This window comes from Gobio gobio, assembly GCF_949357685.1.
Source record: "Gobio gobio genome assembly, chromosome: 6".
Taxonomy (NCBI): domain Eukaryota; kingdom Metazoa; phylum Chordata; class Actinopteri; order Cypriniformes; family Gobionidae; genus Gobio; species Gobio gobio.
Window position 1 is genome coordinate 54752618 of NC_137102.1, and position 23296 is coordinate 54775913.

The 23296-nt window shown below is 39.1% G+C and overlaps 2 protein-coding genes across 3 annotated transcripts in view; both read right to left on the reverse strand.

The window, feature by feature from the left end:
* Positions 1 to 1428: 1428 nt before the first annotated feature.
* Positions 1429 to 7562, reverse strand: LOC307127436 (polymeric immunoglobulin receptor-like). The gene is made up of 8 exons (XM_079818655.1): positions 7491 to 7562; positions 5876 to 6190; positions 5485 to 5805; positions 2995 to 3031; positions 2703 to 2857; positions 2463 to 2497; positions 2275 to 2349; positions 1429 to 2124 (listed from the first exon to the last, which is right to left on the reverse strand). Exons 1-8 carry the CDS (start codon positions 7534 to 7536, stop codon positions 2071 to 2073), a joined length of 1038 nt encoding a protein of 345 aa, XP_079674781.1. The 5' UTR covers positions 7537 to 7562; the 3' UTR covers positions 1429 to 2070.
* A 6298-nt stretch (positions 7563 to 13860) lies between these two features.
* The window catches only part of LOC307127434 (uncharacterized protein), a 28447-nt gene continuing 19011 nt past the window's right edge, over positions 13861 to 23296 (reverse strand). The window contains exons 11-15 of one of the 2 annotated variants that reach the window (XM_079818653.1): positions 19211 to 19260; positions 19094 to 19141; positions 18955 to 19014; positions 16552 to 16617; positions 13861 to 14698 (exon numbers count right to left, since the gene is read on the reverse strand). In XM_079818653.1, coding sequence (XP_079674779.1) covers positions 14687 to 14698; positions 16552 to 16617; positions 18955 to 19014; positions 19094 to 19141; positions 19211 to 19260 — 236 coding nt within the window. In that variant the 3' untranslated portion in view covers positions 13861 to 14686. The remainder of the gene's footprint in view (positions 14699 to 16551; positions 16618 to 18954; positions 19015 to 19093; positions 19142 to 19210; positions 19261 to 23296) is intronic. The other variant, XM_079818652.1, reaches the window with a different exon arrangement.

Genomic DNA, 23296 nt, shown 5'->3' on the forward strand with positions numbered 1-23296 from the left:
CTGAAGACGTTAGCTTTACCCATTAAAGGGTTAGTTCACCAAAAAATGAAAATTCTGATATTAATCTCTCACCCTCATGTCGTTCGACACCCGTAAGACCTCCGTTCATATTCAGAACACAAATGAAGATATTTTTGTTGAAAGCTGATGGCTGAGAAAGGCTTCAGATAGGCCTAACATTTCTCTATTTACAGATATGATGAGACACGTATTGGCAAGTGACATAAGTGAATAACACTGAATATCTCTTCATCACGGTACCTGTTAGTAGGTGGGATATATCAGGCAGCAAGGGAACATTTTGTCCTCAAAGTTGATGTGTTAGAAGCAGGAAAAATGGGCAAGGGTAAGGATTTGAGCGAGTTTGACAAGGGCCAAATTGTGATGGCTAGACGACTGGGTCAGAGCATCTCCAAAATTGCAGCTCTTGTGGGGTGTTTCCGGTCTGCATTGGTCAGTATCTATCAAAAGTGCTCCAAGGAAGGAACAGTGGTGAACCGGCGACAGGGTCATGGGCGGCCAAGGCTCATTATGCACGTGGGGAGCGAAGGCTGGCCCATGTGGTCCAATCAAACAGACGAGCTATAGCTCAAATTGCTCAAGAAGTTAATGTTGGTTCTGATAGAAAGGTGTCAGAATACACAGTGCATCGCAGTTTGTTTTATATGGGGCTGCATAGCCGCAGAACAGTCAGGGTGCCCATGCTGACCCCTGTCCACCGCCGAAAGCACCAACAGTGGGCATCAGAACTGGACCACGGAGCAATGGAAGAAGGTGGCCTGCTCTGATGAATCACGTTTTCTTTTACATCACGTGGATGGCCGGGTGTGTGTGCATCGCTTACCTGGGGCACACATGGCACCAGGATGCACTATGGGAAGAAGGTAAGCCGGCAGAGGCAGTGTGATGCTTTAAGCAATGTTTTTCTGGGAAACCTTGGGTCCTGCCATCCATGTGGATGTTAATTTGACACGTACCACCTATCTAAGCATTGATGCAGACCATGTACACCATTTCATGACGGTATTCCCTGGTGATTCACTCTGTCACCAGGATAATGCGCTGTGCCACAAAGCAAAAATGGGTCAGGAATAGTTTGAGGAGCACAACAACGAGTTTGAGGTGTTGACTTGGCCTCCAAATTCCCCAGATCTCAATCCAATCGAGCATCTTTGGGATGTGCTGAACAAACAAGTCCGATCCATGGAGGCCCCACCTCGCAGCTTACAGGACTTAAAGGATCTGCTGCTAACATCTTGGTGCCAGATACCACAGCACACCTTCAGGGGTCTAGTAGTGGAGTCCATGCCTCAACGGGACAGGGCTGTTTTGGCAGCAAAAGGGGGACCGACACAATATTAGTCATAATGTTATGCCTGGTCGGTGTATACTGTATAAATAACATTACATTGAATGAGAGCCATAACTAGACAGCATATTTATTTTTTATTGATTATTATGTATGATACATACATTGCAATACCATTATTTCTTAAGCAAAATATTTCTTGATGTACAGATTGAAATACATTTCAAGTTTTTAAGGAAATCAAACCTACAAATGGCTCACAGCAAATATTAATCTGGAAAAGGAGATAATAATGCTAAAAAAAATGTAGCAGCTAAAAAAATCCTTTATTTGCAAAGCTACTGAGTAATTAGATTTCAAGTGAGTGTAATTTTTCCGTTTTTTCTGAAGTGGTGTAACACATCTTAAGTGGTCTGGAACTGATTGTGTTGCGATCATGATGTGTTTCAGTTTTACTTCTCACATCGATTAAAAATAAAAGTAGAAAAGCAGAAGAAAATGTACCTCTGCAGACATACATTCTAATAACTTTCACTTTCACGCTTACATTTTGCAGCCAAAACTCTTAATAGTAAAATGATAATGTGATTCAACCATGACCTCTCAATCTGCACACAACATATTAAAACGTGCTGAAAGTTCCTCTTTTTCTTTCTCACCTCCTTTGTGGGAACTTTACATGATGTAAAACAGACAAAGATGCCATTACTTCAGATTGTAATAAGCATGTTAATCGCCAGTGTGTCAGATATCATCTGTTATTAGTGAGGTTTCACAGTGCTGTAGATAATTTCATCCGGGTCAGGAGGACAGCTCTGCAGAATCATTGAATGAAAAAAAGACAGAGTGAGATAAATTCCAATGAGCTAGTGATTGAAAGCATTGAGATACATTATGAATTTCCACAGAAAAAAACAAGCTTACAGTACATGCATTAGTGGTACCAGCAATGTACTAATGCTTACATTGGAGACCTGGTTTTGTTCATTGTCCTTTCCTTTCTTGAAGACCACCGTGTCATACGTCACAGGACTTTCTGCCTGTACAAAAAGAGTGCAAACAAACTGTTAAAAGATTATTGAGATGTTGTGAAAGTAAATTTGTGACATCGTGTATGTCTGAAGTGTAGATATTTCAAGGCCTGTACACATACCACAGAACAGACGTCTGGTCCCTGTGCGGGCAAATCTTAAAACAGGAAGAATCATACCATAAAACCACATGCAACCTCATTTTTTTTACAAATGAAAAAAATATAAGCAATATTCATGGAGACTATGAGTTTTTACCAAGGTAATGTAATGCGACAGTGCAATAAATCCTGTGAAATTGGATTTGAGGCATTAGCAGTAAAGTCTTGCTTTGAATTGAATATTGAAGTGTTAGAACTGACTGTGTTTTTGTATAATCCTCCAGATCACCAAAACGAGCATCAGTAGCAGAAGTAGCGGTACAGCGGTCCAGAGCAGCAGAAAAATCCCCCTCCCGTGGTCAGACACCTCATCTGTTGTGTCATTTCTTGCTATTTGGTGGTTTTCACATTTAGAGCTGTTATTACAAATAGAATCATTTTATGGGTCAGTTTAAGTCAGTTTTTTGAATCAGTGGGGAAAAAAATATTTCCACCTCTAACTACAGTGAGATTTTCGTGACTTGATTAATTCAACTTTCAGGGATTTACTTACGAAGGACTGGCGTCATCACAGCTTATATCATTTTCAGCTGAGTTTGGAGGACAAAAAAACAAAACTTAAAATTGAATATTTGATACACAGATGTAGTTGCACATCTCAATATATATGATACTATGTGACCTTTTGTGGCATATACTATATTGCCAAAAGTATTGGGACGCCTGCCTTTACATGCACATGAACTTTAATGACATCCCATTCTTAATCCGAAGAGTTTAATATGGAGTTGGCCCACCCTTTGCAGCTATAACAGCTTCAACTCTTCTGGGAAGGCTTTCCACAAGGTTTAGGAGTGTGTTAATGAGAATTTTTGACCATTCTTCTAGAAGCGCATTTGTGAGGTCAGGCACTGATGTTGGAAGAGAAGGCATGGCTCACAGTCTCTGCTCTAATTCATCCCAAAGGTGTTCTGTCGGGTTGAGGTCAGGACTCTGTGCAGGCCAGTCAAGTTCCTCCACACCAAACTCGCTCATCCATGTCTTTATGGACCGACGCTTTGTGCACAGTCATGTTGGAGCAGGAAGGGGCCATCCCCAAAACTGTTCCCACAAAGTTGGGAGCATGAAATTGTCCAAAATATCTTAGGTGTTCCTTTCACTGGAACTAAGGGGCCAAGCCCAACCCCTGAAAAACAACCCCACACCACAATCCCCCCTCCACCAAACTTTACACTCGGCACAATGCAGTCAGGCAAGTTTCGTTCTCCTGCGACCCATTCTTTCACAAATGTTTGTAGAAGCGTCTGCATGACTAGGTGCTTGATTTCATACACTTTTGGCAATGGAAGTGTTTGGAACTCCTGTTATACCGGGATAAGGTGAAATCGCTGGAAATGCTCAGCAATGGTGTTGACTTATGAATTTGCACATGGTTTGTCTTAAAGCATATTAAAAACACCACATAGGTATAAACAACATTAACTAATTCCCTGCCAAACACAGAATCTTCCGTTATTTGTGAGAAAACCATTTAATGGTTTGGAGGGGTGTCCCAATACTTTTGGCTATATATATACATATATATATATATATATATATATATATACAGTTGTGGTCAGAATTATTGGCACCCCTGGTAAATATGATCAAAAATGGCTGTAAAAATAAATCTGCATTGTTTATCCTTTTGATCTATCATCATTATTAAATAAATGTTTGTGTCCAAAACACGTTGGCCACAATTATTGGCACCCCTAGAAATTTTTATGAGTAAAATATCTCTGAAGTATATTCCTATTAATATTTACATGTTTAGCACACCAGGGAAACTGGGAACATGAAATTGTCTAGTTATGGACATGTTTCACAAGAGTATAAATATGAGGAAACACAAAGGCCAAATTCTCTTAATCATCGCAATGAGTAAAACCACAGAATATAGTTCTGATGTGCAGCATTGTTGAGCTTCACAAAATAGAAAGTGGCTGTAGGAAAACAACTAAAGCATTGAAAATCCCCATTTCCACCATCAGGGCAATAATTAAGAAGTTCCAATCAACTAAAGATGTTATGAATCTGCCTGGAAGAGGACGTGTGTATATCGTCCTAATGCACAGCGGGGAGGAGAGTTTGAGTGGACAAAGACTCTCCAAGGATCACAGATGGAGAATTCCAGAGATCAGTTGAGTCTTGGGGTCAGAAAGCCAAAAAAAAAAGCCTACACCACCACATGTTGTTTGGAAAAATCCTTCTTGCTCATCCAGAAACAAACTCCAGCGTAGATACGACTGGAAATTCAAAAGGGACCTGGTTCTGTGGTCAGATGAAACTATAAAAAGAGCTTTTTGGCAGGAAAAACCCACCAGATGTGTTTGGTGCAAACAGGGACAAAAAGTAAATACTGCTGGATCTTTAATGCTGTGGGCCTATTTTTTAGCTGGACATCTTGTCCAGATTCATGCTATCATGGATTCTAGCAAATACCAACAGATAAAAAATCTAAACCTGATGGCTTCTGCTAGAAATCTTATAATGGGCCATGGGTGGATCTTCAATCAGGACAATTATCCAAAACAAACAACAAAATCAACACACAAATGTGTCACTGAGCACAAAATGAAGCTTCTGCCATGACCGTCCCAGTCCCCTGACCTGAACCCTATAGAAAATGAGTGGGCTGAACTGAAGAGGAGAAGCACCAACATGGATCTGGGAATCTGAAGGTTCTGGAGAGATTCTGTATGGAGGAATGGTCTCTGATCTCTTGTCAGGTGTTCTCCAAACTCATCAGGCTTTAGGAGAAGACTCAGAGCTGTTCTCTTGGCAAAAGGAGGTTTCAAAAAGTATTTACTAAAAGGGTGCCAAATAAGGTGGCCGACGTGTTTTGGAGAAAAGCATTTATTTCATAATGTGATGTGATTTTATTTTGATATAATAAAACATTATGAAATAAAATATAATTTAGAAATTACACACTTCAGTTATAAATATGTGCATTTCAATTACATACATTTCCACAAAATAACTGAAATAAATTACTTGCATGTATTTTTATACTTATTGTCCCTCTGAACCGTGAGTTGAACAGGAAACTGCCGATCTCCAGCAGAGCACCAGAACCATCCAGAATCTCTGAGTCTCAGTCCAGTCATCAGCACAGTGAAGGAGCTTCTCCCATCATCACTGATCTGGACTGATGAATTCTGGGATATGTCAGTCCTCCCCACTGTGTAACAGCTCTGATCTTTATATCTGCACCACTGTTTGAGTTTCTTCTGATATCCAGAACTGTAGAAACACTGGACACTGACATTACCACCTTCATGTCCAGATACACTGCTGCTCACCACAGACACATCAGGATCTGAACACACAGACAGCATTGTTAAATCTAGGTATCTACTGAATAGGAAAAGTAAAAAAAAATGCTTTACCTTGTTGAACGGTTAAATACAAATATTTTTTGTAATCTGGTTTTGAGACAATCTCCACAGCACACCAGTAATTTCCAGAGTCTGAGGATGTTGGATTGTTAAGTTTCACAGTAAAAAAATCCTGTGCTGGATAGTCAGTTATTGTCCATTCCCCTGTACTGTTTGCACGGGCTGTAATTTTGCAAGAAATCCAATAATACCCTCTACACCAGTATTTTGAGTTTAGTTTATACTGATTGTCATACAGACACGGGATTGTAACAGTTCCTCCTTCTCTCACAGTTACATGATCTAATGTATTCATGCTCAAAGTTCCTGTAGACAGCAAACACACACACACACACACATGCAAAAAATGTTATAAATACACTGCTTAAAAACACTTAGCTTGAATGATAATAGATTTACAATAAATAAATAAAGAAATACATGCATCAAATAATTATTTTGGCTTAATTTGTTCAGCATGTTCAGAGGTTTTTATTTGCATTTTAGTTTGACCTCCCGCCTCCATTATCTTATGATATAGTTTGACGTTGTTGAACTTACAGCAGGAGAATTATGGAAAGAGGGTCTCTCAAATTTAAATATAATAAAATGTAACAATATAACAATATGAAAGTGTTAAGTCATGGTCAGAGAAAGGTGATTTTAGAAACAGTGGGATAGACATCAAATTAAATTGTGCTTTAGTGTTAAGAACATTCTAGTGATTAATGGATTTTTAATGCTGTCATTTAAAAAATGTATTACACATAATTTTTTCCCCAAATGTCAACAATCAGTGTTGCAACAGCATGGTTACTAAAACATTTTAAAGCTTTTGAAATGTTTCTTATGCAACGTTCGAGTCTTGCACAGCGTGATTTAAATGAACATCGCTGTAAAGTACACTCTAAAAAAAAAGTCTCGTAATCATAAGGGAACCTTTTTTAGTGCTATATAGCACCAATTTTGGTGCTTCAGTGATTCTTCAGAGGTGCTATATAGCACCTTAGTCAAAGAACCGCTGAAGAACCTCTGAAGAACCGCTGAAGAACCACTGAAGCACCAAAAATGGTGCTATATAGCACTAAAAAAGGTTCCCCTATGATTACGAGCCAAGAACTATTTTTGGTGCCATATAGAACCTTTTTTTTTTTTAGAGTGTAGAATATATTGATACTGTATATAAATAAATATCTTAAGAAGTGAAATCTTTTTGTTCTTGTTTCTTTTTTTACACTAAAAAAAAAAAGGTTCTATATTGCACCAAAAATGGTTCTTGGCTCGTAATCATAGGGGAACCTTTTTTAGTGCTATATAGCACCAATTTTGGTGCTTCAGTGGTTCTTCAGCGGTTCTTCAGCGGTTCTTCAGAGGTTCTTCAGCGGTTCTTCAGAGGTTCTTCACCGGTTCTTTGACTAAGGTGCTATATAGCACCTCTGAAGAACCGCTGAAGAACCACTGAAGCACCAAAATTGGTGCTATATAGCACTAAAAAAGGTTCCCCTATGATTACGAGTCTTTTTTTTTAGAGTGTAGAAGTGAAACCAAAGTAAATAGCAACAGGGTAGTTTATAAAAACAAACGTGAGATCAAGTTTTTAGGTTATAATGTAATTTCTGTTTCTTACCTGCAGTGTAAAGTAAAACACCAAAGAGAATCGGAGGAAGAGCCATGTGACCGTCAGAGTAAAAGACAGAAACTGAAATGAAAACCTGACTTCCTGCCTCTGATAATGAGTTGTTCCTGTTTCTGTACTCACTGATGTAATAAAAAAAAGTCAGCAGAGACATTGTCAATCCTGTGCGCACACACATACGCTATTCTGGGCTTTTTGACCACAAATTACATTTGCTGAAATAAAAAATAAAAATAAAAATTCATCTAAATGGCATGAGACTTGATGTTGTGGTTGACTAGCTCTACAAACAAAAATTAATGAATTGGAATGATATCTGATTGTATGTTAGCATGAAAACAAAAGTCCCTCTCAGGATATTTCCACATTGAAAATAATGGGAAACGAAATTCACCTGTGGTGAAAAAAAAAAAGTATTTCCCAACTGTTTCCCCACCAGCGTAAAAAAAAAAAAAAAAAAACGTTGCCAGCCACCGCCAGGGTTTTGGATATTTTTCACAAAAATGTAATGGCCCCCAGAATATTTTGTTGTATGAATATCTGAGCATGCAATATATCAAAAGAAAGAGGAAAAAAAAAAATTCACTTTTATTCTAGCTTCATGCATTCCTTTTTTTATCAACACTTGGATACGTTTCATAGAAAAAGCAACATTTTGAACAAGAAAACATTTTGAACAATAGAAAATCACGTTTTTGTCAAAGACTACATCCAGAGCAGATTCAGAGCGATGATCACAGATGGAGTAGATCCATCAACACCCCTAATGCTTGCACAGTCCTATAGCTCGTTCTAGGTCGACATTTCATTCAGTAACATTAGGCAGTTTTGATTTATATGATGTTTAATGTTGATGATCACGTTATTTTACACATGCATACGATCAATAGTTTTTTGCGTCTCCTTCGCCTGTGTTTTGATCAGGATTCTGTACTCATTCAGAAGATGCGTAATAGGCCCCCTAGCAGATAACTTTGAAAACATTCAAACCCAGAAAATTATGTGTTTGGCAGGGAAAGAGTTAATGTTGTTTATACCTATGTGACGTTTTTAATATGCTTTAAGAAAAAACTAATTCATAAGTCAACACCATTGCTGAGCATTTCCAGCGATTTCATCTTATCCCGGTATATTTTCTATTGATATGAAAAAATAGGGTATCTTTAGCAATATAGCGGGTGTATAGCATTTATTACAATGTTATGATTTCCCCACTGAAATTCTGAGTTGCTCATCCGTTGAGTTGTAAGTCTGACTCTGCGGTTACGTTCACACTGAATTTACTTACAGGTGTGAGTCTGGAAATGTCTCGTTGACACAGCAACTTACAGTAGCGTCTTGATTACTGTATGAACATGCAACGGGAGTGAAGCCCATATTCTCTTACCAGTAACCATAGAGACAGTGACCAAAGTAATATCAAAGATGGCGACGTCCATAAAGCTGAAAAGTCTTATAACTTTTGACACAGCAAAAGTCCAATAGAGCCGAGATTTTATCTGTAAAATCTTCATTACCCGACAGAAGCTCCAATGTATACACTCCTGTAAATAACCGTACTGTGTGTGAACGTAACCGTATTAAGGACTCAAATACAGGACTGACAACCATATTCTGCTGCTGTGTGAGCGTGAGAGAGAGGGCCCTCACTGCAGAACACGAGATCCAGGGGGCGGGCTTGGATCAGATCCAACTCCTCCCACTTTCTATACTTTGCTATATTACTGCAACAATGCAAACTTCACATACTTTTGAAAATCCAGCGTTGTGTGTCCAGAGTGAGTGAGTGAGTGAGTGAGTGAGTGAGTGAGTGAGTGAGAGAGAGAGAGAGAGAGAGAGAGAGAGAGAGAGAGTGTGAGTGAGTGAGTGAGTGAGTGAGTGAGTGAGTGAGAGAGAGAGAGAGAGAGAGAGAGAGAGTGTGAGTGAGTGAGTGAGTGAGTGAGTGAGTGAGTGAGTGAGTGTGTGTGAGTGAGAGAGAGAGAGAGAGAGAGAGAGAGAGTGTGAGTGAGTGAGTGAGTGTGTGTGAGTGAGAGAGAGAGAGAGAGAGAGAGAGAGAGAGAGAGAGGAGAGAGGAGAGAGAGAGAGAGAGAGAGAGAGAGAGAGAGAGAGAGAGAGAGAGAGAGAGAGAGAGAGAGAGAGAGAGAGAGAGAGAGAGAGGAGAGAGAGAGAGACCCAATTGAATCTCATTCAAATCCTGTAGAAATTATCCTACAGGATATTTATGTATTGTCTTATAAGACAATTCCCACAGAATAGGACAAGACATAAATATCCTCTAAGACAATTCCTAACGGAATCCTATAGGAACTGTTCCAAAATATGACAGACATTCTAAATGGAATCCTATACAGGTTTCTTATTGGAATCTTTTAGGATTTTTTGACAAGGGCATTGGTTTTTGTTGAGGGAACCAGTGCGATGCTAATTGCCGGTTGCCTACAAAAGTGACATCATACCTAACCCAAACCCTTTAACCCCAGTTAAAGGGTTACTTCAGAGATTAACATTAAGCTTTGTATCAGTAAAAACCCGGTAGTATATTAAAAAAATAATACAGCCGTGCAGTTTCTCGAGAGCGGCTGCACGGACTCTGATGACGACACAGCTGTTCCACAATTGGCCAGATTCACCGCATGACAGCGATGTTTCGTGTTTATTCTAAAATCTTCAGTTCCACTAATGCTCACAAATCTGTTTTTTATAACAGTAAAACCTCCTTTCATGTAGGCACGATGTTATATTGTCATGTTTATCAAAATAAAACTGATAAAAAACGTAGACCCCACTTCATTGATAGTGTAGGCTTATATGTTGAACTTTATTCTTGTACAAACACACGCTGTATTAAGCAGTACATAAAGTATTATATGACAAGAATGTCTCTGAGACATCTGTGTATTGACAAATATTGCATTTATTTCACTTCAGCTGTGATAAAGTATGCAAACACAGCGCGAGCTGCAGGAAGCAGAAGTGTCCGACTTCACGTCTCCGTTTGCAGCTCCTCCCAGCCTGCACGCGGCCACTCTCGCAGTTCGGTTGCATCCAGCTGCAGCCGATGTCGAACACACCTTAGACCTACATCTACCCCAACCCAAATCCTACCCCAACTCCACCCCCTGGATCTGAATCCAACCTTGCCCCCCTGGATCTCCAACCCTAAACCTACCCCAACTCCACCCCCTGGATCTCCAACCCTAAACCTACCCCAAATCCACCCCCTGGATCTCCAACCCTAAACCTACCCCAACTCCACCCCCTGGATCTCCAACCCTAAACCTACCCCAACTCCACCCCCTGGATCTGGATCCAACCTCGCCCCCTGGATCTCCAACCCTAAACCTACCCCAAATCCACCCCCTGGATCTCCAACCCTAAACCTACCCCAACTCCACCCCCTGGATCTCCAACCCTAAACCTACCCCAACTCCACCCCTTGGATCTCCAACCCTAAACCTACCCCAAATCCACCCCCTGGATCTGGATCCAACCTCGCCCCCTGGATCTCCAACCCTAAACCTACCCCAACTCCACCCCCTGGATCTGAATCCAACCTCGCCCCCTGGATCTCCAACCCTAAACCTACCCCAACTCCACCCCCTGGATCTCCAACCGTAAACCTACCCCAAATCCACCCCCTGGATCTGGATCCAACCCTTACACATTTCCATTCTGATATATCGTCTTGTAGACAAGCCTGTATAATTCACTCTTCTTCCTTTTTTACAGGAACAAAATGTAATTTTGGTGATCAAAGATGAGTTTTAAGGGATAAAATGATTGACTACAGGGGGACTTGTATGTATTGTGCAGCTTTTTACGGGGACATCAGGATATGATAGATACAACAGAACAATATATGCTTATAATCTTTCAGTGCGCAAAACCATGATCATATGAAACGCTTCAAAACAGAGCAAGTGGCACTCACTGCAGAGTCAAATGCCGTGGACGTCTAATGGGGTGGAGGTATAGAGCTGTAGGTAGGGTTAGGGTGTGTTAAGATATTCTAGCTCCACCCATTAGGACCAAATTACATTTGCTCCTCCTCGCTGGATGTCTAGCGAGGAGGAGCTAGACGTAAGCTCCACCCATTTGCTCTGCATTGGAAATATATCATAACGGTCTTTGTCAGACACGTGGGTTTGTTGTGTGACGTCACCGCAGCGCCATCTTTGAGGTATCGCTGCTGACTGACTCGTATTGAAGATAGTATAAGAGTAGAGATAACAAATAAATAATTTGCAAAACTGGAGAAGCAAAAGAAAAAGGAGAAAAAGCTGTACCGCGATTACCTCAATAAAGACGCTATAGGGACCGTTATTTGGAAAAATTGTCATCCTTTCAGAAATGTTACAATAAAACAAGTCATCATCGTGAAACAAACTGTCTGACATTAGCTACTGAAGTAAATCAATGCAATTGAATTTAATAGTGTATTTTATTACAGTACATTCGGAGATATGTTTGCAAAGGTGACCGCTGCAACCCAGGCCATCGGAAGCCGCGTTACGTCCGCTACATGCTAAAAAACATTTCCTGTTGTTTAGTTTTTACCCTTTCTGTCATGAGACTTACTATTGCTGTCTATCACACAACAAGAACGGACCATTTTATCACTTAAAAAAGAAATTAATCACACACACAACTCTCTAACAATAGAACCCCACAGCATTGAGACCTTACAAATGGCGGCACCACCCATAATGCACTTCGGTTCTCACGAGTGTGACGTCACTTGACAAAGACCGATTGGAGAGAGTTTTACCACACTGACAGTCGTAACCGAGCACGACACACTGTTTGAATGCTGAACAGAGAATGATTGACAGCCGCAGAGGAGGGAAGATGTAAATATTCTTCTGTCCCTCATGTCTTCAGATGACTTTGAATTTTGTCACGTTTAGTCTGTTTTGGTTGTGTTTTCATTCTGTCACGTGTTCCTTTGTCAGTTTCCCGTTCCTTTGTCTTCTGTTTCCTTGGTTACCCTCATTAGTCTAGTTCTGTTCAGCTGTGTTTAGTTAGTTATCTGTATCACCTGTGCTTCATTTAATCAGTCATCTGTGTTTGCATTTAAGTTCCTCCCTGTTCATTCATTCTTTGTCTGCCGTGATGGTGAAATGCGTTTTCTGTTATTCTTCCATGTTCCTGAGAGTTCTCATTAAAGTTTATGTTCATATTTGGATTTCCTGAGTCTACTGCCTGTTTCTGTGCAACCAACCCGTTACAAATAGTGCACGAACACTTAATTGCAATTGGTGCTTGTCTGTTTCTTTTGGTCTGTGACTCCCCCTTGTGCTGTATAAAAGAACACAATAATCAGGGCTGTCTGCTACAACTGCGGTTGGATCAAAATAACCGCAATGGGTTATTTAATTATCTGCCTAGCTGCAAGTGCTGAATTACTACTCACAGGTCACTTTATTTGACACTACAATTGTGGAGTAATACAGCGCTATTTGACTTGGTCAAAACAATCATGAAAATACATTTCAGTGTGTTGTGAAGCTAGATTGATATTAGAATATCATTGATAAAAGCTGGATTTGTGTTAGCTAAAACTGATTAGTTTTCTATTGATGAAGATTTTCCAACAGTTACTCACCTGTCTAATAAAACAATGTAAATCATGCTAAAATGGCAGATTTCATTGGTGGTGGATGAGGAGATTCCCCCCTTCCATGTAAAGTGCTTTTAGGGCCTAGAAAAGCACTATATAAAATGTAACAAATTATTTATTATTATTATTTCTCTAGATTTAAGCATTGTTTGGAAACTTTTGGGATAATGTCAGTGCACAAACAAAACATTGTTGGTTTTTGGATATTTTAATCAAAATAGCTTACACATTGCACCTTTAAGAAGAGCCAAAAGACCTAACTCTAAAGACTCCTTTACTTATTCTTTGAAAATAAAATAATGCCCAAAGGGAAGCATTTTTCTTCCTCTTTGTTTTTCCAGCCCTTTTTTTTCTTTTCTTGGCAACACACCTTTCAACAAAATCACACTCATTCCTTCAACAGCCACACAAGGTCAAATAAACAAAATCTCCTCCCCTCCTTCTCCTCCCCGGAATGGCACAATCTGAGGGTTTTTAAAGATTCTCATTAACCTGAAACACCTGCCTCCACTAATGATCTCAACCCACATCATTGGCCCATTAGAGGGCTGTAGGTCCCGAACATCACCAGATGAGGGAGACAGAGACTCTACAGAGAAATTGAATACAGCCCTAGAACAAAACACTCAAATAATGCCTGAATTACGAGTATACCCACTAAACCATCTTTAAACTGCTAAACTATTCTGGTCTGTAACAATATAAAAAGATCATATTATAGACACAAGACTGAACTCATCGGACCATTTAACCATATTTAATGTACATAAGTGTGGGACATTACAGAGAACTGGCATTGAATGGTCACTATAGCAACTAATGGCAAGTATTAAATAGTTCACCCAAAAATGTAAATTCGGTCATGAATTGCTCACCCTCATGTAATTGCAAACATTTAAGACTTTCGTTCATCTTCGGAGCACAAATTAAGCTCTTTGAGAGCTTTCTGTCCCTCCATTGCACAACTACTTTCAAGCCCCAAAGTAGTAAAGACATCATTAAAGTAACCCATTTGAATCTTTAACCTCAATTTTATGAATGGGCTTTAAAGGGGCTTTGGTAGCTGTCAATGGAGGGACAGAAAGCTTTTAAAAAGATCTTAATTTGTGTTCCAAAGATGAAGGAATGTCTTACGGGTTTGGAACGACATGAGGGTAATTCATTACAATTCATTTTTGGGTGAACTATCCCTTTAAAAAGTTCAGGAAATTTTACATGAGAACTAAAAGAAAAAAAATGCATTACAAAAAATTGTTGATATAAATTTGAGCAGATGAACAACAGATACAATTTGCCAGCAGATGGCATCACACATACAGGACAAATGTGTATAATATGAGCAATTTAATGCATAGAATAAAATGTCCATATTTATTGTAAAATAAAATTAATTTAAAAAAAGTAAAATGACATTGTTTTTTTTAATAAAATGTAACTTAATTACAACTAACAAAATTTATGTAAGTATAGGCATAATTTGGACTTGCATGAAAAGAAAAATGAAGGTTTCAGATCTTTCTAAATTGTTGATGTGTCGTCTTTGTCCTCCATTTGGTCAAGAATCCATTTAGGAATGTGTCTGTGATGCAAGATGCAGAGAAATTAAGTTATGCAAGACTGGAATTACTCATTATGTTTCAACTATAATGGCAACTATTTTCGCGCACGCACGCACGCACACACACACACACACACAATCCAGCCCATGCGGCCCACAAGTTCTCCTGGGAATGTTTTGGCTAGGGTTAGGGCCTTAAATTAAACATAAATGATTAAATAGGGCTAGGACAGGAACAAATAATGATATATATTTTTGAATATATTACAGTTTTTTCCAACTGCTTACACACGTTTTCAAAACCATGTCTTCTTTTTTCAAAACTCTACACACAATTCCCAAAACTGCACACACCAAATGCAAAATGCCTCACATCTCCTTCAGCCATGAACGGATCAAATGGCAAACACTTCTTTCATAATAGTACATTTTTGGATATACCATGTAAACTAAATCTAAAGCTTTTTGTAGATTACCATACCATGTAAACACATCTTTGGTCTTTCATAGGCTTATATCAAAATTTCAATACAATGTTCTACAGTGAAAGTAATCTGCTGAGAGGGGTAACAAGTACACTGTAAACACCAATGCAATGTAGAAACAGAAAATATTTATTAGGTCAAACATTACTGTTGTATACAGTAGCATACAACAAAACCATATACATATGTAAACCAAAAATATATTCTTTAGAATGCAATAAAGAACACAATTGTGTGTGTGACCTGGTGAATAAGTGTATCATTTTGATTGCTTGTGTTTGGAAAAGGAAAGCAAGTCACTTCCTGTTAGATTTTTGTGTTTTAGGTAGTGATTGTGTGTAGCGTTTTGAAAAAAAGTGTTTTATGCAATTGAAAACTGTAATAGAACCATTTTGGTTCCTCTTGACTTTAATTAATCATCATAAATTAGGTATCATCCGAAAGCTTAACCCTCAGTATTCACCTTGTTCATAACGGACATTCCGTTACAATGAATACGGGACTTTAAAGGGATAGTTCACCCAAAAATGAAAATTTTGTCATCATTAACTCACCCTCAAGTTGTTCCAAACCTGTATAAGTTTCTTTGTTCTGGTCAAGACAACACAAAAGATGATATTTTGAAGAATGTTTGAAACCAAACAGTTGATGGGTCCCATTGTCTTCCATAGTATATGGAGAAGAAGAAAAAAATACTGTGCAAGTTAATGGTGTCCCACAACTGTTTGGTTACAAACATTCTTCAAAATATCTGCTTTTGTGTTCAACAGAAGTAAGAAACTTATACAGGATTTGATGGTGAGTAAATGAAGACAGAATTTTCATTTTTGGGTGAACTATCCTTTTAGCAAGCTCCTCCCCCTAGTGGACGGTATCAAAACGTTGTTGGAAAGATCTGAAACTCAATGTTCATATTGCCGACTGTTTTGTAATAAAAGTGAACTAATATTAATTTGTGAAAGGAGAAAGCATACAAAATATTCAATGGAATGTGGTGTCACTTGTGGCTATTTTTAGTATGAGCACCTAAACAAAATCTCATAAGAACCTCAATTTTTGTGATATTCTTCAAATTTGGAACACAACTTGGTTAGAATTGTGGCTTTGATTTTATAGCAATCTTTTTTTGTAAAATATATATTTTGTACAAAATTAAAACAAAAAGTTTAGTACAGTACATTTGCTTTACAGTAAATTTAAACTTTTTTTTCATTAAGTTTGGATGGTATGTCTATGTTCAAAAAGGGGGGTGACAGTTAACAGGTTTACACTAACTAAAACTGAAATGGTAAAAATAGATGTATTATGAATTATTATTAATGTACAATGATTTACTGTCATTTGCTCATAACGTCATTAAGCAGCAGGGTGTGTATGTCATGAACTCACAGGCTTGCAGGTTTTTTTTACAGAGCTGTAGATCACGTCACCCTCGGGATCCACTGACGATAAATCCTGTGAACAAACATGATCAAGTCAAGTCAAGTCACCTTTATTTATATAGCGCTTTTTACAACGCCGATTGTTTCAAAGCAGCTTCACAGTGTTAAACAGGAAAATAATGCAATAGAATTTGATTCGGCTGTACAGCCGCTCTGGGGAAAACGGTGATGTTATCCAAATTATTTCAATTATCATATCGTCGCTGCCCGATGAAACTCACGTATGTCCAAAACGGTTACTTTTCAGGAAGTGAAAAAAACACCGTATTTCAAAAGCAGTTGAATGTAGCGTTGTCATACTTGGTACGGCATCTTTACATGTAACCATATTCTTGCCAGTGTAATGATATAATCCACATTTGACCAAAATTGAGTTTAAATGGACATACGTGCATATTTTACAGTAACTGTGGTCGATATGCCTTCTTCCGATCATTAATTAGAATGGCCAAGTCGCGTTTCATATTGACAGAGGAATTCGCTCAGTTTATTAAATAGCCTACATCTTAGTTTATTAAATACGCTTAGTTTATTTAATATTAATTATACATTTATTAAATGTCTCTTGCAAACTATAGGGACAATGAATCAATACACTGACATTGTAATGCTAGACAGATACTTTGTTTGTACAGTCCTACCGTAATTTTGTCACTCCTAGACGTACGTCTGGCGTCAGGGGGGAAACGTTTACCTCGATGAAGGAAAATCATTGTCTCACCAGGCTACGTTTATTTGGCAATGTATTGCAGAAAAGAAAAGTGAAAATGAAGATGCAACTTCACGAGACCGGCGAGATGCTTCCACAGGGCGGGAAATACGCGGCGTGATTGACAGCTTTGACACCAAATAGATATATGTGAAATCAGATGACATGATTTCACAACTTTTCATTGGCCATTTAGATATGTGAAGCATACTGTATACGGAAATTAACCTGGACATTCAATCCGTCGAAAAATCTCAAAATCGGCAAAATGGACATACGTGCTTTTCATCGGACAGCGACGATATAGTGATAATGCAAGCAGATCCGTCATTTAGTTGAAAATGTATTTGAATATTTAGTTGAAAATTTAGTGTCCCCAACTGAGCAAGCCAAACCAAAGGCGACAGTGGCAAGGAACCAAAACTCCATCAGGTGGCATAATGGAGAAAAATAAACCTTGGGAGAAACCAGGCTCAGTCGAGGTGCCAGTTCTCCTCTCGCCAACATGCCGTGTCGGTGAGGCAATTATTAGACGGGAATATTCGAAAGATTGGAGTCATCATGCCGAAGACAAGTTTATTGAGGATGTCGTGTCGGTGAGGCAATTATTAGACAGGAATATTCGAAAAGATCGGAGTCATCACACCGGAGATGGGTTTATTGAGGATGTCGTGTCGATGAGGCAATTATTAGATAGGAATATTCGAAAGATCGGAGTCATCACGCTGGAGACGGGTTTATTGAGGATGTTGTGTCGATGAGGCAATTATTAGATAGGAATATTAGAAAAGATCGGAGTCATCACACTCGAGACGGGTTTATTGAGGATGTTGTGTCGATGAGGCAATTATTAGATAGGAATATTAGAAAAGATCGGAGTCATCACACTCGAGACGGGTTTATTGAGGATGTCGTGTCGATGAGGCAATTATTAGATAGGAATATTAGAAAAGATCGGAGTCATCACACTCGAGACGGGTTTATTGAGGATGTTGTGTCGATGAGGCAATTATTAGATAGGAATATTCGAAAGATCGGAGTCATCATGCCGGGGACGGGTTTATTGAGGATGCTGTGTTGATGAGGCAATTTCAGGGGGAGTCTAATTGACACGGCCTCTGCAGACACTTCAGGGATGTGTTGGTCATGTCTAGGCGCAGGTCCACCATCTGATCTGGATACGGCCCGGATCCGGCTAACTGTAGTAAACCTCGGGATAAACAGAGAGACTAACATTAGCGTAGATGCCATTCTTTTTATGATGTAACGAGTACATCAGGTGTTATGAGAAGTGTTCCCGGTTCCGGCTGACCTAGTAAATGCAGCCTAAAACAATCATTTAACTGATTTGAATAATATAAATTAAAAATGTTTTATGTGCATACCATAGTAAAGAGATGTGTTTTTAGTCTAGATTTAAACTGACAAGAATGTGTCTGCTTCCCAAACAATGATAGGAGTTCCAGAGTTTAGGTGCTAAATAGGAAAAGGATCGACCGCCTGCAGCGCTGAGAATCTCAAGTCTGTTTTTCGATGTCACATAACAGAAAAAAAAAAAGTGTGATCATTTACGAGTTTCCCTTTTGAATTGGACAAAAAAGACTGTGTGACATATTCAAATCATTCAAAGACGACACTTACTGCCTTCTGGAAGATCACAGAACTGTAAATCACTGAAGCGTCATCCACTGAGGCAGAAGACTGTAAATAAACAACTGATGATCATTAATTTGCTTTAATCAGCATCTCATTAAATGTCTACAGAGGACCGATGACTTACAGTAGCAGCTGCTGGACTGCTGGACGTCATTTGGTTTTCAGAGGACGTCTGCATCAAATATAGATTTAGATTCTTTTCAGATGATTTCTGAATTCCATCAGTATGTTAAATACTTACTGTATTACTGGTGGTGTTAATATGTTCTTCTTCTCCAATATGACCCCTCTCTGTCAGCGAGATATGAAGATTAAATCACATAATATTTTCCATAGACACTCTTAAAAAAATCTTTATGGAATCTTTCCATTGCACAAAAGGTTCTTTATAGTGGAAAAGGGTTCTTTAGATTTTGAAAAATGTTCTTTACACTAAGTACACAAAATTATTATTTAAAGAAATGATCACTGAAAGGTTCTTTGAGGAACCAAATATACAGTGCATCCGGAAAGTATTCACAGCGCTTCCCTTTTTCCACATTTTGTTATGTTACAGCCTTATTCCAGAATGTATTAAATTCATTATTTATTTCTTCAATTCCACTAACAATACCCCATAATGACAATGTGAAAGTAGCTTGTTTTAAATCTTGCAAATTATAAAAAAAAATTAAAAACAAAACAAAAATCACATGTACATAAGTATTAACAGCCTTTGCTCAATACTTCACTGTAAAAAAAAATTGGGAGGAAAAATTGTGCAAATTGATCATTACATATTGGCCCAATAAATGACTTCCAAATAATTATCACCATGCAAAAAGATGCATTGTACTAATCATAGCTTAAGGTCTTCACTCAAAATTAAAATTGTATATTCACCGAACATATTTAATTGTGCTCAGTCAATCTATGAAGTCGAAGTGTAAAAATCCATGTTGGCTGAACAAGTCCTTCGTCCGAAAAACGGTATACGCATGCGCAAAATGCTCTTGAAGAAAACCGTTCCTGTGGAGATTTCAAATGCGGAGCGCGGGAGCGGCAGCGCGAGTGGAGCCGAACCAGCAGGTGCTGAAGAGCGAAACAGACATTCCCAAGAGAATAGAGAGATATTCATCTCACAAAGACGTTGGTGAGTATTTAGCACTGAAATTATTCTCCAGAGTTTTGCTTTATGACCGGGTATGAAGTTTAAAAGACATTTTGTAGAATCACAAGTTCATGCATTCATTGGTTTCATGCATGTGTTCTCGTTTACCACATAATTATCTAATGGTAGCCTGTAGCCAATAGTTTTATTTTCCTCATGTCTTATATGTCTAAAACAATAGGTAATAAGGAAATTAAGTAATTTGTGTGATATGTGCGGCATGCGACTGTTGAACACGGTGCGTTTGGAGTCGGCCTCTTTCAGGGCTTAAGTTATTGCCTTTTAATATCAAACACGTCAAGCTCGTGATTTTCTGATGTCCATTCATTTGTCTCATCCTCATTATATAATGAAGAAACTTCTGTTCTGTCTCTTGCCAGATGTGATGCAGGGGATCTTTGTCATTAATGTTAGTTTTTATTTTTATTTGCAGGTTTTTAGCTTGCAGTGCCCTTCACCACTTTAAGACATCCTGATGTTATGCAGAATACTTCTTGAATGTAATCAGAGTTTTTCCTTATTGAAAATAAGGTATTTTCACCCAAATATCCTGTGTTGGAATTTACTTGTTAATAAAGTAATGTGATAAAATGTCAACCCTGTTGTCTGTTTCTGTATTTTGCTTAATATATTTATGTTTTTAGTAATTTTTGTCTTTTGGGACAGTGAGAAATAAACAATTGTTACTACAATTTAAAATATTTAATTGGACCAACCACACAGTTTCACTGTAAAACATTTCACCAATTCAAAATTTTCTAGTGACTGATCACGCAACACAGCTTCTTGTCCAGGCCCTGGTTATTTCTAGACTTGACTACTGCAATGCGCTTCTGGCTGGACTCCCCTCTTGTGCGATCCAAACACTTCGAATGATCCAGAATGCAGCGGCACGTCTGGTCTTCAATGAGCCCAAAAGGACCCACGTCACACCACTCTTCATCTCTCTGCACTGGCTACCACTCGCTGCTGGCATCAAGTTTAAGGTGCTGACGCTCGCCTACAGATCCACCACGCGCTCAGCTCCTGCATACTTTGACTCGATTCTACAAATCCACACCCCCACCAGAAGCCTTCGTTCAGCTAAGGAGCGAAGGCTTGTGGTACCATCACAGAGAGGCAAAAAATCCCTTTCCAGAACATTTTCATTCAACGTTCCCAGCTGGTGGAACGATCTGCCCACCGCCATCCGAAATGCTGATTCGTTGACAACAGTCAAAAGTCAACTAAAAACTCATCTCTTCCATGAGCACTTAACCTCTTAATAAAAAAATAAAAAAATAAAATAAAATAAAATAAAATAAAAAATTATTTCCTTTCCTCTTTCTCCTCCTCTTTCCCTCCCTACTCTAGCCTGTGCTACACTGAGAAATGTACACGGACTAAGTATTTCAGGCACTTGTTGCGCTCACTCGACTCTTCACGACCATTCGCTTATTGTACCCCCAAGTTGTAAGTCGCTTTGGATAAAAGCGTCTGCTAAATGCATAAATGTAAATGTAAATGTGATCACATCTAAATTTTTTAGTTGGCCAAATTGAAACATTTAGATGTGATCGGTCACTAGAACATTTTTAATTGGAGAGGTCTGACATTTTTTACAGTGTTGGTAAATTACATTTTTCCATTGGCTCAACATATTATTTCTAATTGAGCCCATGTTAAGAGACTGTTGCAACAATGGATAAAATTCAATTAACAGAAATTCAATTTGGCCATTTGAAAATTTTAGATATGACCAGTCACTAGAAAATTTTGAGTTGGGAAGATTATAAATTTTTTCCATTGGCTCAACATATTATTTCTAATTGAGCCCATGTTAACAGGCTGTTGCCACAATTGATAAAATTAAATTTACAGAATTTCACTTGGGCCAATTGAAAACTTTAGATGTGACCAGTCACTAGAAAATTTTGAGTTGGGAAGATTATACATTTTTTACAGTGTTTGTTCAACCACCTTTGGTGCCAATTACAGCCAAAAGTCTTTTTGAGTATGATGCTACAAGCTTGGCCAACCTATTTTTGGGCAGTTTCTCCCATTCTTCTTTGCAGGACCTCAAGTTTCATCAGGTTGTGGAGCGTTGGTGCACAGCCATTTTCAGATCTCCCCAGAGATGTTCAATCGGGTTCAAGTCTGGGCTCTGGCTGGGCCACTCAAGGACATTCACAGAGTTGTCCCGTAGCCACTCCTTTGTTATCTTGTCTGTGTGCTTAGGGTCGTTGTCCTGTTGAAAGATGAACCTTCGCACCAGTCTGAGGTCCAGAGCAATCTGGAGCAGGTTTTCATCAAGAATGTCTCTGTACATTGCTACATTCATCTTTCCCTCAATCCTGTCGAGTCTCCCAGTTCCTGTCACTGAAAAACATCCCCACAGCATGATGCTGCCACCACCATGTTTCACTGTACGGATGGTATTGGCCAGGTGATGCCTGGTTTCCTCCAGACATGGCGCTTGCCATTCAGGCCAAAAAGTTAAATTTTGTTTCATCGGACCAGAATTTTTTTTTTTCTCATGGTCTGAGAGTCCTTTAGGTGCCTTTTGGCAAACTCCAGGCAGGCTGTCATGTGCTGTCTGGCCACTCTACCATACAGGCCTGATTGGTGGAGTGCTGCAGAGATGGTTGTTCTTCTGGAAGGTTCTCCTCTCTCCACAGAGAAACACTGAGGTCAGTTTGACCATTGGGTTCTTGGTCACCCTGACTGAGGCCCTTCTCCCTAGATCGCTCAGTTTGGCCGGTGGCCAGCTCCAGGAAGAGTCCTGGTGGTTCCAAACTTCTTCCATTTATGGATGATGGAGGCCACTATGCTCAATGGGACCTTCAATGCTGCAGAAATGTTTCTGTACCCTTCCCCAGATTGAGCTCAGGTGCCTACAATACTTTCTCTGAGGCCCTGTCCACCGAAACACGGATATTTTCAAAAAATACGCAGCTTTTCTACGCGGTTTGGCTGTTCGTCCAGACGCAAACGCAGTATCCGGTTACTGAAACCAGACCTTTCTGAAAACTCCGGCCAGGGTGAAGATTTTTAGAAACTCCGGTTACAGCATTGTCGTGTAGATGGTGAAACCGGAGATTTCGGCTTGTTAAGTCGAAGTGTGCGCCGTTCTCTCCTTTGTTTGACGTCAGATTGTGCGCTGTTATCGCTTTTGTTTACATGAGTGGAGTCTATGAG

Coding starts and splice junctions, on each gene's coding strand:
- LOC307127436 (XM_079818655.1), bottom strand. CDS start 7,536: ATGGCTCTTCCTCCGATTCTCTTTGGTGTTTTACTTTACACTGCAG. Junction 6,191..7,490: donor TGTTTTACTTTACACTGCAG/GTAAGAAACAGA, acceptor TGCTGTCTACAG/GAACTTTGAGCATGAATACA. Junction 2,350..2,462: donor GACCAGACGTCTGTTCTGTG/GTATGTGTACAG, acceptor CTTTTTGTACAG/GCAGAAAGTCCTGTGACGTA.